The sequence below is a fragment of the Oscarella lobularis genome, chromosome 6 (genome assembly GCF_947507565.1).
Source record: "Oscarella lobularis chromosome 6, ooOscLobu1.1, whole genome shotgun sequence".
In the NCBI taxonomy this organism is placed as follows: Eukaryota; Metazoa; Porifera; class Homoscleromorpha; order Homosclerophorida; family Oscarellidae; genus Oscarella; species Oscarella lobularis.
The window spans coordinates 1,446,156-1,458,368 of NC_089180.1; the positions used below are offsets into that span (position 1 = coordinate 1,446,156).

Below are 12,213 nucleotides of genomic sequence, written 5' to 3' on the forward strand. Positions count from 1 at the left end.
GCTGCAATTTTGGCGCCAACGTCTCCTCTCATGAGATAGAGCCCTAGAGTGATAAATTTGGTTCTGTTGCGGACGCGTCAGACGGTAGAGTAGTGTACAGTTGAGTTGGATGCTAGGAACCCGTTTGATGCGCGAGCGTACACGTTTCTAGCGCGTTTCCCAGACGATTTCTAAAATTTATTTAATGTACTTTTTTTCTTTTTTTAGGGGGGGAGGTCTTTTAGGCGAGGGGATTCGGGAGAGTGTCAGATAAGTGCATTATATAATACTATATGTTATTTGGGCTTTGGTTGCTGTGTGTAGGGGTGGATCAAATACGGAGGGTCGATACTATTTAGGTGGTATAGATTTATTTTTAGTTTTTGGAATTATTTCTAATTTTTTTACTTTAGGGGAAACCCAGCGGAGGAGTCGTCGATTCGCTGAAAACGTCGATCTTGTCCGGTCCTGAAAAATTTACGTAAAAAGGAGACTAACTGAACGCGCTTTTTGGACACTCGTACTGTATTCCTCAGGCTGCGTTTTTTGGTTAGTGTATCTTGCGAGTGTACGGCATGGGATTTTTGTAGAGTTTCTATTAGAGATTTTTGTTTAGCACAAAAGATATACGGGACGTCGATTGTTGTCAAGGCTACAACGTAACGGATACCCTTTTGTACGCGATGGCTGATTTTGTCGTCGACGAAGCGACCGTGCCCGTAGCGAACAAAGAAAACAAGCATCTACAGGCCGTACGTTCGTTCTTGAACGCGAAATTCGACTCCCTTCGTCCAGGTCCAACGAAAGCAGAAAGAAATCGCTTCGCTAGAGGCTCAAATCGAAGAGCACAATGAAAGAATTCAGTCTCTTTCCGATCATATGAAAAATATTCGACAGGAGCAGCAGCACAGCCAAGTGAAAGAGGGAAATCTTCCTTTTTTCAACGACGCTCGACACAGTTCGAGCTAGTTCCCTTTCAGGCTCTTCTCGACGCTCGAAAGAAGGAACTCGGTACCGAAGAACATTTTAAATTGCTCGGTAGGCGCCAGTTGTTCGCCTAGCTGTTTGTTTGGAGTCGTTTTTAGCTGAGAGAGAGACCGGTCGCCTTGGGATCGATATGCGGAAAATCGAGTCGGACATTCGCGAACTCAGGGAGCAGCTGAACGGTTACGAGAATAGCAAACTTCGACTCGGACAGAGGATCGAGGGTTTGAAGGGCCAAATGAAGTGGGACCAACAGGTAGAAGCCACACGAGCCTTTGAGAAAGAGAGAGATCATTCATTGCCCAGACCTTGGACTAATGGATCGATAGACTGCTCTAAGAGTTTTTTCATGATCTCCAAGGCACATTTTATTCTTCCACACACGCACACTTGCAGCGATTTTATACATTCATGCAGTCTACAAAAAAAGCCTTGACTATGTAGCCAAACTCTTACATGTCCAATTTCCTGCGATTCTTCTGTCTTCGTACGACCTAGAAATTCCTATTTGGCCAAACTCTTCGATTCTTCTGTCTTCTTCATCCATCATTTTCCTTCGGCCCACGACCTAGAAATTCAATCGCTCCAACCTAAAAAAAAAGGATAGTTATCTGTCAAATAATCGTTGTACGTACCTTTTGATTTGCGTCCGTATTAGCGTTATCCAGGCTACACCGCGTGGAGGTTCGGACGCTTCGTAGCCCAGGCGAGTCTTCGCAAAGCGATGACCCCCTTCCAAAAAATTTCGGGCGAGTTGCGGGTCCTCGGCCAATCCATTCAGTACCCACCTGGATGAGAATCGGCCCCTAATACCGAAACCCCGGTGCGCTGGTACCAAAGCCTTCGGTATGTCTTCCTGAGAAGAACCGGGCCGTGTGGAATGGAGAGAGGCTGACTGCTGTTTGTAGGAGTCGACAATGAAGACAGTGCAATGGAGGAATCGAAGGCTCCTGGGCTGGATCATCGTCGGTCTAATCGCGTCGTTCGGGTGAGAAAAGTGCCGGCAACCAGACCATATAGTTGAACACCCCCTCCAAGCCGTATCCACTCAGCTTAACGCGGATCGTGCTTGTTGACGACAATAAGACCTCGAACGATCCGTCTGCCCAGTGCGTAAACCGAGGCCGAAGCCCCCCATCGCCCCGCTTACGAGCTCCGGCACGGAATTAACCGTGGGCCACGCTGAGTTCCAACTATCCTTCCTTGCCTTCTGCCAAAGCCCCCGAGCCAGTCCTCTCAAGGATGAGACGCAGCGAACCGCGACGCACCCACCCTCATCCGCAACTGAAGGAAGATCGGTGTGCGCTTTGCTTTTGAATCGTGTAGCTCCGCCCAGCGCGCTCATTGGTCCGCCGGGGTCACGTGGGGCTCACCTAGCGCTCTCATTGGTCCGAGAAATTAAGGTGCCACTTTTGACGCGTTGCCCTGTCGGCAGCCAAGTCAGCAGTTTATTTTTGGAAAGGAAGTGATGTAATCATAGATACGTATATGATGACGTTACGCGTAGGCCTAGCGCACGCTGTCGAACACTGGCAGACGCGTTCGGTCGTCGTCCCTTGCTCGGAATGAGCGCCGAATGGGTCGTCCAACGACGACGGAACCCGATCAAGGAGCTCCGCCACCGATAAATCCAGCGACCGGCGAAATCGATCCATCGTACGACGGGAAACGCGTCCGAAAAGAGGTAAATCGCAAAACGATCGACTACAACTCGTACGTTCTACGTCACATCGAGGTAAGGTCAAGGAAGGCAGAAATCGTCGCGCTATAGAACGAAACCCCGAAACTGTTGTACAGAGCCGCGTATGGCAAAGGGGACCGCAGGATCGAAAAGCGATTCAACCCGACATCTGTTACTATGGAGAGGTCATTTAATTAATTTAAAACAATTAATTCAATTATGTTATTAGTTGCTTGCACCGATGATTTACGCTGATAATCCGGTGAACGCCGTTACGACGGAATTCGTTTGCACTTCAACCAAGAAATTTCGTTGTCCAATTTTTGAGGGTAAGTGTGGGGAATTTTTTTCGATTATTTTTCGTAAACGAGGCCAATGGGCAGTGGACTCCGGAAGGCTACGTTTGATGACTGGCGCATCGAGCGGAGAATTCACCCTCTGGAATGGCCTCACTTTCAATTTCAAAACGATTCTCCAAGTACGACACTACATCAGTCATTTTCCCAATAATAGTATTATTATTAGGCTCATGATTCTGCGGTGAGAACGATGACGTGGAGTCACAACGATCTGTGGCTAATTTCACAGTGGATATTGGCAGACGAATATGAACAATGTTCACATGTTGCAAGGACACAAGAAGCCGTCAGGGAAGCAAGGTAAACATAGACCACGTGACATTGCTTATATATTTATTCTTTTTAGTGTTTGTCCGACTGATGCAAAGTTCACCGCGTGCTCTGACGACGGGACTGTGCGCATTATCATCATAATCATCATACTCTTCAATATCCCAGTCCGTTGGTACCGGGAGAGAGGGCTTGTTTTTTGCTCCGGTGAAGAGCAACAAGCCGGTGGCGGTGATGCCTTTACCGTTGCCTATTCCTGTTTCCTCAATTCATCGCGACGAAGGCAGAGTCGGTGACGTCGTTGACGTCGTCTTCCAACCAAATCCGTCAAGATGAACAAGGTCTACGATTTCGAGAAACAGCTGAGCAGCGTCGATTGAATGCAGGCGTCGCGCGACATCGCGACATCGCGATGGGCCGAGGTCGACTTGCGCATACAAGTCCTCGAGACGTGCTCGTACGACGGCGTGCTCGTCTGGCGTCGACGTCAGGACGCGATCAGCGGCCGAACGCCGTCGCTCTACTCGCCACCTTTCTACACGAGTCGACACGGGCTACAAGATGTGCGGACGCGTTTATTTGAACGGGGACGGGATGGGCAAAGGAACGCAATCACATTGGCTCTCTACTCTTTGGTCCTATTCTATTGTGCCCACAAAGGAAATACTTAGACCCCACAAACCTGTTTTGAAATTTCTAGCCGTCAAATCTGTAGTATTCTTCTCCTTTTGGCAAGGAAAGAACCCCTTTTATTCATTTGAAAAATTGGCTAATTATGTATCTACCTGCAGGTGTTGCACTTGACGTCGCCGAAGAAGTTGGCCTCATCAAATCAGCCGTTGACGTCACGGACAAAACAGTCGGTCAGGAATCCATAGCGACGCTATACAAAATTTCATCATAACAATTGAAATGTTCTTTGCCGCCATTCTTCTCTGGTACGCCTTTCCGCACAAGGTCTATCTATCTATCTATCTATCTATCTATCTATCTATCTATCTATCTATCTATCTAAATCGGCGTAAGGGCGAGGAGGGGCGCGGCATACCGATGAAAGGGATCTCGTCGAATATTCTCCATACGCTCAATCCCACCGACATCGTCAGCGACGCCGTGCCGTGCACAATTTTGCGCCCGCCTATCAGCAGTACATGAAGCACGTTGAGAGAGAGGAGGACGAGGATGATGACGAGCATGAGGACGTTGTGCTGCGTAATGGGCATGCTGGGATCGTTGGATTGGATGCCGGACGACGGCGGGACAACGAGACGACGCGAATGTTAGATTCCGACGACGAGATCTAGATGTATTAGAACTGAACTTTGCTGTAATTGCATGTAGTCTTTGCAGGTAGTCTTTGCAGATATACAATATGATAATATTATACGCAATATTTCAACGCGTTGTGGTTGTGAACATTGGGCTGATACAGCGGTATCTATTGCTTTTGTCTGATGCCCGTATGTCCGGGTAGGGTAAACGGCTTTTCAAGGAAAATCGAGGGAAAAGGCGTTACCCTACAATATACGGGATTTTAGGTGTCTGTGTGTTTGTCTTTCTCTCTGGTACACATTTTTTTGGCGCTTTTTCAGTTTATTACTTCATCAAAACAGTGTACAGAGTTTAAAAGTAAAAACTAAAAAAATTAAAAAGCAGCGTCGCCTTGCTGTACATCATGCACAGTTTGTATAGATAACAGTGTTGTGAATTCTATTCTGCAGGGGATCGCTGCCAGAACGGATCTGCACTCCAGCCACAGTATTTCCTAAAAAGACGATGTAGTATTATCTGCACGCGTTTTGATTCAACTTACGGTATATATCATTGCTCTCCAGCAGACCGCGTCCATTTGAGAAAATGCAGACACCTAAGATAAAACAGGTGCGTTTAGGTAAATAGATTGATTTCATCACGTCCATTACCTCCTTGCTTTCCGTTGAATATCTTATTTCCTTTCAAGGTTGGATTGCTGTTTGAAGTGATCCACACTCCGGCGTACTGGTTGCCATAGATATCCAAAACTGGCCACAACCCTACTACGTAAAATTGTCAGCATTGAACCTATCTCTTAGCCTTCATTACAAAATCGATCGACCTTTGCACAGAAATAATTAGACAAGAAGCCCCCAAAGTTAAAATGACTCACAGAGTCAATGTGCAGTCGAAACATAATCGACCTCGCGTTCGAAAAGACGGATGCGTTTGGAGACGACAAGATGGCGACAAGCTGAAAGCCGAACAGGGATTGCAGTCGGCATTGACTACTTTTCCCTAGAGGGCGTGGCGAATTAATTATTTAATTAGTGACTTCTTCGAAATGTATCCGTTTTTACCTTCTGGAAAAGTTGGACGGCGCAGCCCGTTGCTTCCGTTGTTCCTTCGGTCGAACAAATAAGCGCGACGTTCGAAGCGATGCCGTATTCGTCGAAAACTCCCCATCGTAGATGAGCCCATTCGTGAACGATCATTTTCTCAGCCGGACTTATGTCTTGGTTACTAGAGAATGACGTCTAGGAGGTAAGTGGAGTGGGTGGGGTCCCCTTTTACCTCAGTCAGTCTATCCGTGGTCTATCCGGCGTTATGTGCATGTATTCGCCTTCCATGCCACACACGCTGCCTCGTCGACTCAGCACATTTGAAGTTGACTAAAGAATTCGTGTAACGTAAAGATGAAAGGAAGAAGCAAGACTTGCCTTTGTTGGCTTTCTTGCCAGTTCCGGAAGAGGCAAACTCTCAGCAATCTAAAAATCGTACAGAGTGTGTATCATTTGCATGCCTGGATTTCGCTATCACCTTGATCATGGTCTGAATCTTTTTGTCCGAGAGAGAGAATTCAATTGCAGGCAAAACTGCAGCCAACGTAACTCTGATGCAACGTCATATATCGATTACATTAGAAATAGATTTTGGTGTAAGCACGAACTCGGGTAAGCGAGTGTCGTTTGGCACAATAGACTTCCTCAGAGTCAACTCAAGTCCAAGAGGCTGAATCAGGTAGAGTGGTGATGCAGGCAAGTGCTTAGAATCCTCCCAAACCAATCCTGATCATAAGAAAAAGTGTAAGTGTAAGTGAGGTTCCAAGTACAACTACAGAGATACAACTCGTACTCGTGGGAGCTACAAATGCAGAAATTTCGGTCACATCTAGAGTGAACTCGTCGTACGCTTGATCGCCGAGTTGCTGTTGCGATGCGTTCTAAAGCACAGAGGCAAACATGCAGTGCACTGGCGTAAGTAAAACGTACCTCAGGAAGATCTCCTTGCAACTGGGACTTGAGAGAAAATTGTCCCAAGTCAATGTTTGAAGATCTAGCTCAGGATGCATTGCAGAAATAACAAAGCCATCAACATTAGAGCGATTACTCGGTCAGTCGGCCACTCTCTGGAAGAATGAAGCAGGAGGAACGTCCTCGAATAGCCACGTCAAAAAGCTAAAAATAACTGTTTTGCTAAAAGGAATGAAACGTCGAGGCATAGGGTACGCTGGGCTGATCAAGAGCCTGCTGAAGCGATGCTTGGCCGCCTTCTCTCAGATGACTCAACTGATCGCGAGCAGCAGAAAACATTCTAAAGAAGCAAACGTCAAGTATGTTATAATAGGTATTAGAACTGAAAAAACTACGTTTCTAGCTGAATGTTTTCTGGAAGCTGAAAAGCAGAAATAAGTAGTGGGCTAGATGCAAAACGAAGCCGAATTGTGATTTCAAAAAGCCCAATCTTATGGGTTTTCTACCATGTCCACTGTTATATCTGAAGGTTGAAGTTCGACCCTCGATTTGTTATCTACGCTCCTGACTGAGTGGATTGACTTCAAAGCTCACAGAAACGAGTGACTGACCTGTAAGAGCTAACGCTAACAAGTCAAAAAACACTCACAAAAAGTCTACCCGGTTCTAAAAGCCTCGGCTGCAGTAGGACCGGAACAAACCCTTCAACATCTACGCCAAATACGCTCAAAGTAGACGCAGACGCGTGAACACTAACATCGAACAGGTGCAAGCCTTCTTCATAAAACAAAAGCACTGCCCACCTGATTCCCTTAGCTGATGGCCTTAATTCAACACCTGTTTCCGTTCCGACCAGCTTAGCATTGACAAGGGTACTAAAATTTTGCTGTCTACCTAAAACAGGATGGGAAGGGTGGGCCAAACTAACCAGCCGTTGTCTCGTTCAACGGATGCCACGAGAAATGCTAGTTTGAACTTCAACTTGATCTCAACGTACTGACAGAGAAACCCAGTATTCAGTAAATTGAAAAAAATAAGATACATCTTATTGTACCTCTTTGGGAAATTCTGCAATAGATGAATCGTCGCTGTAGCCGATCGCCTCAAAAAGCCTTTTCTTTTCAATTGTTTCTCCTGATGGGAACAGATAGACGCACTAATAAAAACGTGGCGAGATTCTCCTCACCAGCAACTTCAGCACACGGTCACAACCCCTTTATCAGTCTTCTTTTGAAACAGACGCGAAAAGCCCTTCTTTTTCGTCTTGGATGCTTTCGCTGCAGCCTTTTCCTCTTGGCGTTTTCGAGCCTGCATGCGTCAAGGGCATAATTAATTAAGTAAGTACTTACATCCGCTTCCGCTAGACCCCTTTCAAGGGTGATATTGTAAACATCCAAGCGATCTTCCAGCTCCTGCATTGAAAGAATCTGCTGTGGGGGAAATGACTTCGACGAAAAATTCCCTACCTCGAGTTGGTCCTTCTCATAGCGTTTCCCTAAAAGTTTTCTTAGGTAGAGATATCTGTATGACTTGGCTTGGCGTCTGGAAAAGAAGGAGTCAAAAATAGCGGTAAGGGAGATGACAAAACAAACCGATGATTGCGAATGTGTTTCCATGACCACATTCTCGATCGCCTGCGAACGTCTTAAAAAAGAACAGCATTGAAGGCGTACTTCCACCTAAGGTTTATATAATTAGTTAAGACCCAAAGACATACGTATTGACTAATAGGATACCAGAGGCGAACGTTCTCTTTGCCTCTTGGGCGTCCTGGAGCCTTGTACTTGATGTATTTCTGATTGAGCACCATCATGTCGAAATTTTCAAGAGGGTGCAGTATTTGAAGAAACTAATATCTGATATACCAAAGGATGACACAATAATGCTCGTGCCTTTACCTGTCTCCGAGAAAGGTGAAAACTGATTTGTTCCACACAACAAAATTTAGCAGCACCTAATTTATTTATTTATTTATTTATCAATGCAATTATTCGTGAAGATAAGCTTCATCCTACTCTTGGTACGCTCATGTCTACTCCAGGTTTGTTGTTCAGCATGAGCTCAAAGGAGCCAATACTAAAGCAAAGGACAAGTCACTTCTCTCGCATGCTAACGTATGATTTTCTTTAGAGAGACTGCTGTCTCGCCTTGCAATTCTATTAAAAAGATTTCTCTATTGCAATAAATCTAAACAGTAAATCACGCCCACGTAGTAACCTGCCTTCCATTCATCTAATGGCAGATCAACCATCTGTCGTGGACTTGGGTTCCAATAGATGGCCAAACACTTCAGTTTTAAAAGCTACAAGAGGAAAGACCGTTGCAAAAATGTTTCATGGTAATAGAAACAAGGTAGACGCCATGTGCGTACCAGAGAAAAAACGGTACCTTGTAGATTTGGTCCACTGATTCCTTTATCACTTTTTCAACGTAATCTGAATCCGTTGTCTTTACGGAAATTTCCTCCAAAGTGACACCAAAGGCAAACGAATGATCCGGATCAGATACCTTTGGAAAATATGAATGGCAATTATTACACGCCTTGATAAATTCTTTGCTTACGTTGTCAACGTTTTCGATTAGGAGCTAGAAAAAATGATTGACTAAACGAACCCCCCTCTTTTCGCCAATATAACTCACTTCCAAATTTTTCACAATTTGCGTTACAACCTTTTCAATAAATTTGCCACTTTTTTTCTCCCTTTAGAAATCCTGCAAAAAATCATCAAACTTTTGAACAAATGAAGAGACGTGCTTGTCTACTTCTTACCCTCCTCCTCAAATCGCATGTTAATTCGAGTCGGCGACGGCGGACGCGCGGCGACAGCCTGCGAGTCGTCGTCGTTGAGATCCCGGAAAACGTCGTCGGAAGCCGAGGGAGCCGACGAAACGGTCGCTTTCGCTTCCGCGGCTTCGTTCTTTTCAGCATCTCTATAATTAATTAATCACGTGATCATTTTAATTATTTTCAATTTTTTACGAGTCTGATGAACTCGCCGATCCGCCGAAAATGTCTTCGTCTGTTACGCCTACTGAATTTAGAAGCGCTTGCTGTGGAAGGACAGGGTAGAGTGGGCGTGGTTTTCGTAGCGAACCTGCTGGGTGACGATCGCGATTTTCCTCCTAAAAGCGACGAGATTCCATCGATATCGAGTTCTAAGATGAACTAGCGTACCATTGGCTCTCGTTCGGGCTCTGCTTCGTCCTCCCTATACGAGAAATGAAATGCTTCGAGTGTTAGAACGCCTTACGACGATTCGTCGAATACTCCCGCTTTTCTCTTCTTTTTCTCGTCGCCGCCTGCGTTTAAGCTCCAATGAAAGGTCTCGAGTATGATTTCGAGCGATTTCTTCCATTTCTTCGGCTTGTTGCCCCGAAGGAGGCCCCACCTAGGAATGCAGTCGAATTTCCGCGAAAATCCCCAGTGTTCCGACTCACCGATTCGTCGTCGTCATCGTCGGCGCTGCTAATATCGCTTTCGAGCGAATCTGCGACAAAAAATCACGTGGTTGGAGAAAATAAATAATAATTAAACACGTTTAAACAAAGAGTCCTCAAAATCTTTCCTCACTACTAATTAGAACTATGAATAAGATGCACATAAGTAGATCGAGTTAAACCTGCGTACATACGTGGACTAAAATTTCGTGCTCTGTTAGCCCGCACAAATATTACCCTCAGGTAATTAAAAATAATGCGAACACCTCTTGTGCGTACAGGATCGGCCTAAGCGACGAAATATCGCTTTCGCCGCGCTCGTCGGCTAGCTATTCCAGTACTTTAATGTTTCCTTGAGCGATTGAAATCAAGAATTAGGACGAGGAATTTATCTACGAAGCGAGGAAGGTACAACAAACTCGACGCTTCATTCATTGTGTAAACCCCGTATGTCATCAGAAGTTTGGGCTGTTTCAAGCGACGAAAATATCACTTTCGCCGTTCGTCGACTAGCTATTCCTGTACTCTAATGTTTACTTGAGCGACTGAAATCAAGAATTGAGACTAGGAATTTATCTACGAAGCGAGGAAGGTACAACAAACTCGATGCATGCTTCATTCGTCGTAAACTCCGTATATTGCTTCACCTTACGACTTTTTGACTTGGAGAAGTTCGAGATGTCTTGCGCAATCAACAGTCGTTTACGAGACTCGTTGTCAGATGCGTTTTTCACGTTGAATTAGACGACGACATACACAATGAATGAAGCGTCGAATTTGTTGTACCTTCATCGCTTCGTAGATAAATCCCTAGTCCCAATTCTTGATTTTAATCGCTCAAGTAAACATTGGAGTAGTGGAAAAACTAGTCGATGAAGGGCGAAAGCGATCTTTCGTCGCTTAATTGAGTCGATCCTGCACGCGCGAGAGGCGTTCCACCATCTATACTACAATTCGCTCATTAAATAATTAATTAATAAGATAAGAAAATCGTCCGAGTGAAAAGCGGCACCCTAAAGCCGCTCATCTACATTGTATCGAAGAACATTTCTGCAATGTTCCTGTTTTTCTGTTAGGTAAATTTCTTTTCACCTCGAGTAGAGATGAGGCGTGGACCACGGTTCGATTAGATTCGGAAATCTTCATCTTCATCATCTTCATCGATTTCCCTATAAAGAACCCCAAAAAATAGATCTGCTAATAAGTTAGGTGCCACAGCACTCTTCTTACCTTATGAGTTCTACAACAATGGTCTTGGCTTCGAGCTTCCGTCCGAAGTACTCAACGGCTTCAGCCAAAGGGATGCAGAGGTGTCCAAAGTCTTGCAATGTAGCTCCTAAAAAGATAACAATAAATTCTTAAAACAAATCGATTTTCAGCTCTTACCCATGCAATGATTGCAATGATTGCATTTGCTGATAGCAATGCCCAAAATATGAAAAATGTGTTCCTTTTTCCCCTCTCTTTCGCACGGTCTCCGAATTTTCTAACAGTTTGTAGCAGCAGGAAGTGACGCACCTACAGAAAGAAAATCCTGCAGGCTGCTCAAATTCATAAGCATCTCTGTATGACGCACGTGACAAAATTTTCCTCGAGAATAGGCGGATCCCACAATCGCTTCAGATCCATTTCGAGCATCTGTTCAATGCAGTGAAGTCCGCGATCGCGCGCTTTATCATGCTTACTTTCATTTGCCACTCTACTAGATCGGTTCCCGGTGACCGGATGCTCCACTTGCAAGCGCGTGTTCATCTCCATGAAATAGAATTTCTTATCCACGTCCATAATAAACTCGACTGTCCCTAGAAAAAAAAATTCCTATACATAAATATTTGGTAATCGCAATTGACCGGCTCCGACGTAGCCCACTGCTTTCGCTGCTCGCACGGCGGCCAATCCGAGTTCACGTCTCACTTGATCGTCCAATCCGGGCTAGAAGAGTAATCAAAAAATATATTTATTATTAGCACAAATAAATATTTCTCAGTACGGCCGGAGCTTCTTCTATGATCTTTTGATGTCGTCTTTGAACGCTGCAATCTCTCTCGTATAGATAGACTGTATTGCCCAGTGTATCAGCAAACACTTGGATTTCGACGTGACTAGGCAGAAGATATAATAAGACGTCTGCAAGGAAATTAGTATTTAAGTTACCGTGGCTTCTCGACGTATTTCTCCACCAGCATTCGATCGTCGCCGAACGATTGCTTGGCCTCTCTTCTCGCGAATTCCAACTGATCATAGAATTCTGACAGATTCCTAACAATCCTCATAC

At 45.1% G+C, this 12,213-nt stretch overlaps 3 protein-coding genes and 1 long non-coding RNA gene across 7 annotated transcripts; 2 read left to right on the forward strand and 2 right to left on the reverse strand.

Moving 5' to 3' along the window:
- The first annotated feature begins 267 nt into the window (after positions 1–267).
- LOC136188035 (uncharacterized) lies at positions 268–1,402 on the forward strand. The gene is made up of 3 exons (XR_010670085.1): positions 268–338; positions 393–1,017; positions 1,065–1,402. It is a non-coding gene; the product is annotated as an uncharacterized lncRNA (long non-coding RNA).
- A 1,095-nt stretch (positions 1,403–2,497) lies between these two features.
- Positions 2,498–4,004, forward strand: LOC136188000 (pre-mRNA 3' end processing protein WDR33-like). The gene is made up of 6 exons (XM_065975711.1): positions 2,498–2,698; positions 2,761–2,829; positions 2,874–2,973; positions 3,028–3,122; positions 3,170–3,303; positions 3,350–4,004. The coding sequence occupies exons 1-6, from the start codon at positions 2,540–2,542 to the stop codon at positions 3,567–3,569; spliced, it is 777 nt and encodes a 258-aa protein (XP_065831783.1). The 5' UTR covers positions 2,498–2,539; the 3' UTR covers positions 3,570–4,004.
- An 854-nt stretch (positions 4,005–4,858) lies between these two features.
- Positions 4,859–9,996, reverse strand: LOC136188541 (intermembrane lipid transfer protein VPS13A-like). Of its 4 annotated transcripts, XM_065976273.1 has the most exons (29): positions 9,063–9,086; positions 8,889–9,008; positions 8,718–8,802; positions 8,516–8,656; positions 8,399–8,454; positions 8,237–8,349; positions 8,093–8,179; positions 7,967–8,042; positions 7,850–7,912; positions 7,687–7,808; positions 7,555–7,634; positions 7,429–7,496; positions 7,304–7,375; positions 7,161–7,252; positions 7,007–7,111; positions 6,896–6,946; positions 6,756–6,840; positions 6,637–6,704; positions 6,519–6,582; positions 6,382–6,469; positions 6,197–6,314; positions 6,067–6,139; positions 5,967–6,014; positions 5,821–5,918; positions 5,607–5,769; positions 5,420–5,544; positions 5,196–5,368; positions 5,087–5,140; positions 4,859–5,038 (listed from the first exon to the last, which is right to left on the reverse strand). In XM_065976273.1, exons 17-24 carry the CDS (start codon positions 6,837–6,839, stop codon positions 5,826–5,828), a joined length of 636 nt encoding a protein of 211 aa, XP_065832345.1. In that variant the 5' UTR covers position 6,840; positions 6,896–6,946; positions 7,007–7,111; positions 7,161–7,252; positions 7,304–7,375; positions 7,429–7,496; positions 7,555–7,634; positions 7,687–7,808; positions 7,850–7,912; positions 7,967–8,042; positions 8,093–8,179; positions 8,237–8,349; positions 8,399–8,454; positions 8,516–8,656; positions 8,718–8,802; positions 8,889–9,008; positions 9,063–9,086; the 3' UTR covers positions 4,859–5,038; positions 5,087–5,140; positions 5,196–5,368; positions 5,420–5,544; positions 5,607–5,769; positions 5,821–5,825. The 4 variants fall into 4 exon arrangements, with proteins under 4 accessions (XP_065832345.1, XP_065832348.1, XP_065832346.1 ...); XM_065976276.1 differs by lacking the exons at positions 4,859–5,038; positions 5,087–5,140; positions 5,196–5,368; ... (8 more) ...; positions 6,637–6,704; positions 6,756–6,840 and adding exons at positions 9,141–9,212; positions 9,271–9,431; positions 9,481–9,529; ... (2 more) ...; positions 9,752–9,889; positions 9,939–9,996 and having other exon boundaries at positions 6,898–6,946; XM_065976274.1 differs by lacking the exons at positions 4,859–5,038; positions 5,087–5,140; positions 5,196–5,368; ... (8 more) ...; positions 6,637–6,704; positions 6,756–6,840 and adding exons at positions 9,141–9,212; positions 9,271–9,431; positions 9,481–9,532; ... (2 more) ...; positions 9,752–9,889; positions 9,939–9,996 and having other exon boundaries at positions 6,898–6,946.
- Positions 9,997–10,898: 902 nt separating this feature from the next.
- Positions 10,899–12,211, reverse strand: LOC136188446 (methylcrotonoyl-CoA carboxylase subunit alpha, mitochondrial-like). Its single transcript, XM_065976180.1, has 8 exons — positions 12,093–12,211; positions 11,929–12,040; positions 11,789–11,870; positions 11,624–11,740; positions 11,515–11,576; positions 11,325–11,456; positions 11,169–11,274; positions 10,899–11,107 (listed from the first exon to the last, which is right to left on the reverse strand). Exons 1-7 carry the CDS (start codon positions 12,209–12,211, stop codon positions 11,179–11,181), a joined length of 720 nt encoding a protein of 239 aa, XP_065832252.1. The 3' UTR covers positions 10,899–11,107; positions 11,169–11,178.
- Positions 12,212–12,213: the final 2 nt, after the last annotated feature.

Excerpts from the sequence above, each read along its gene's own strand:
- LOC136188000 (XM_065975711.1), top strand. The coding sequence starts at position 2,540 with ATGGGTCGTCCAACGACGACGGAACCCGATCAAGGAGCTCCGCCACCG. Across the intron at positions 2,699-2,760 it reads ACGTTCTACGTCACATCGAG|AGCCGCGTATGGCAAAGGGG; the intron begins GTAAGGTCAAGG and ends ACTGTTGTACAG. Across the intron at positions 2,830-2,873 it reads ACATCTGTTACTATGGAGAG|TTGCTTGCACCGATGATTTA; the intron begins GTCATTTAATTA and ends TTATGTTATTAG.
- LOC136188541 (XM_065976273.1), bottom strand. The coding sequence starts at position 6,839 with ATGTTTTCTGCTGCTCGCGATCAGTTGAGTCATCTGAGAGAAGGCGGC. Across the intron at positions 6,583-6,636 it reads GAGAGTGGCCGACTGACCGA|ATCTTCAAACATTGACTTGG; the intron begins GTAATCGCTCTA and ends ATCCTGAGCTAG. Across the intron at positions 6,315-6,381 it reads TGCATTTGTAGCTCCCACGA|GATTGGTTTGGGAGGATTCT; the intron begins GTACGAGTTGTA and ends TCTTATGATCAG.
- LOC136188446 (XM_065976180.1), bottom strand. The coding sequence starts at position 12,211 with ATGAGGATTGTTAGGAATCTGTCAGAATTCTATGATCAGTTGGAATTC. Across the intron at positions 12,041-12,092 it reads AAATACGTCGAGAAGCCACG|TCACGTCGAAATCCAAGTGT; the intron begins GTAACTTAAATA and ends TCTTCTGCCTAG. Across the intron at positions 11,457-11,514 it reads CTCGAGGAAAATTTTGTCAC|GTGCGTCACTTCCTGCTGCT; the intron begins GTGCGTCATACA and ends TTCTTTCTGTAG.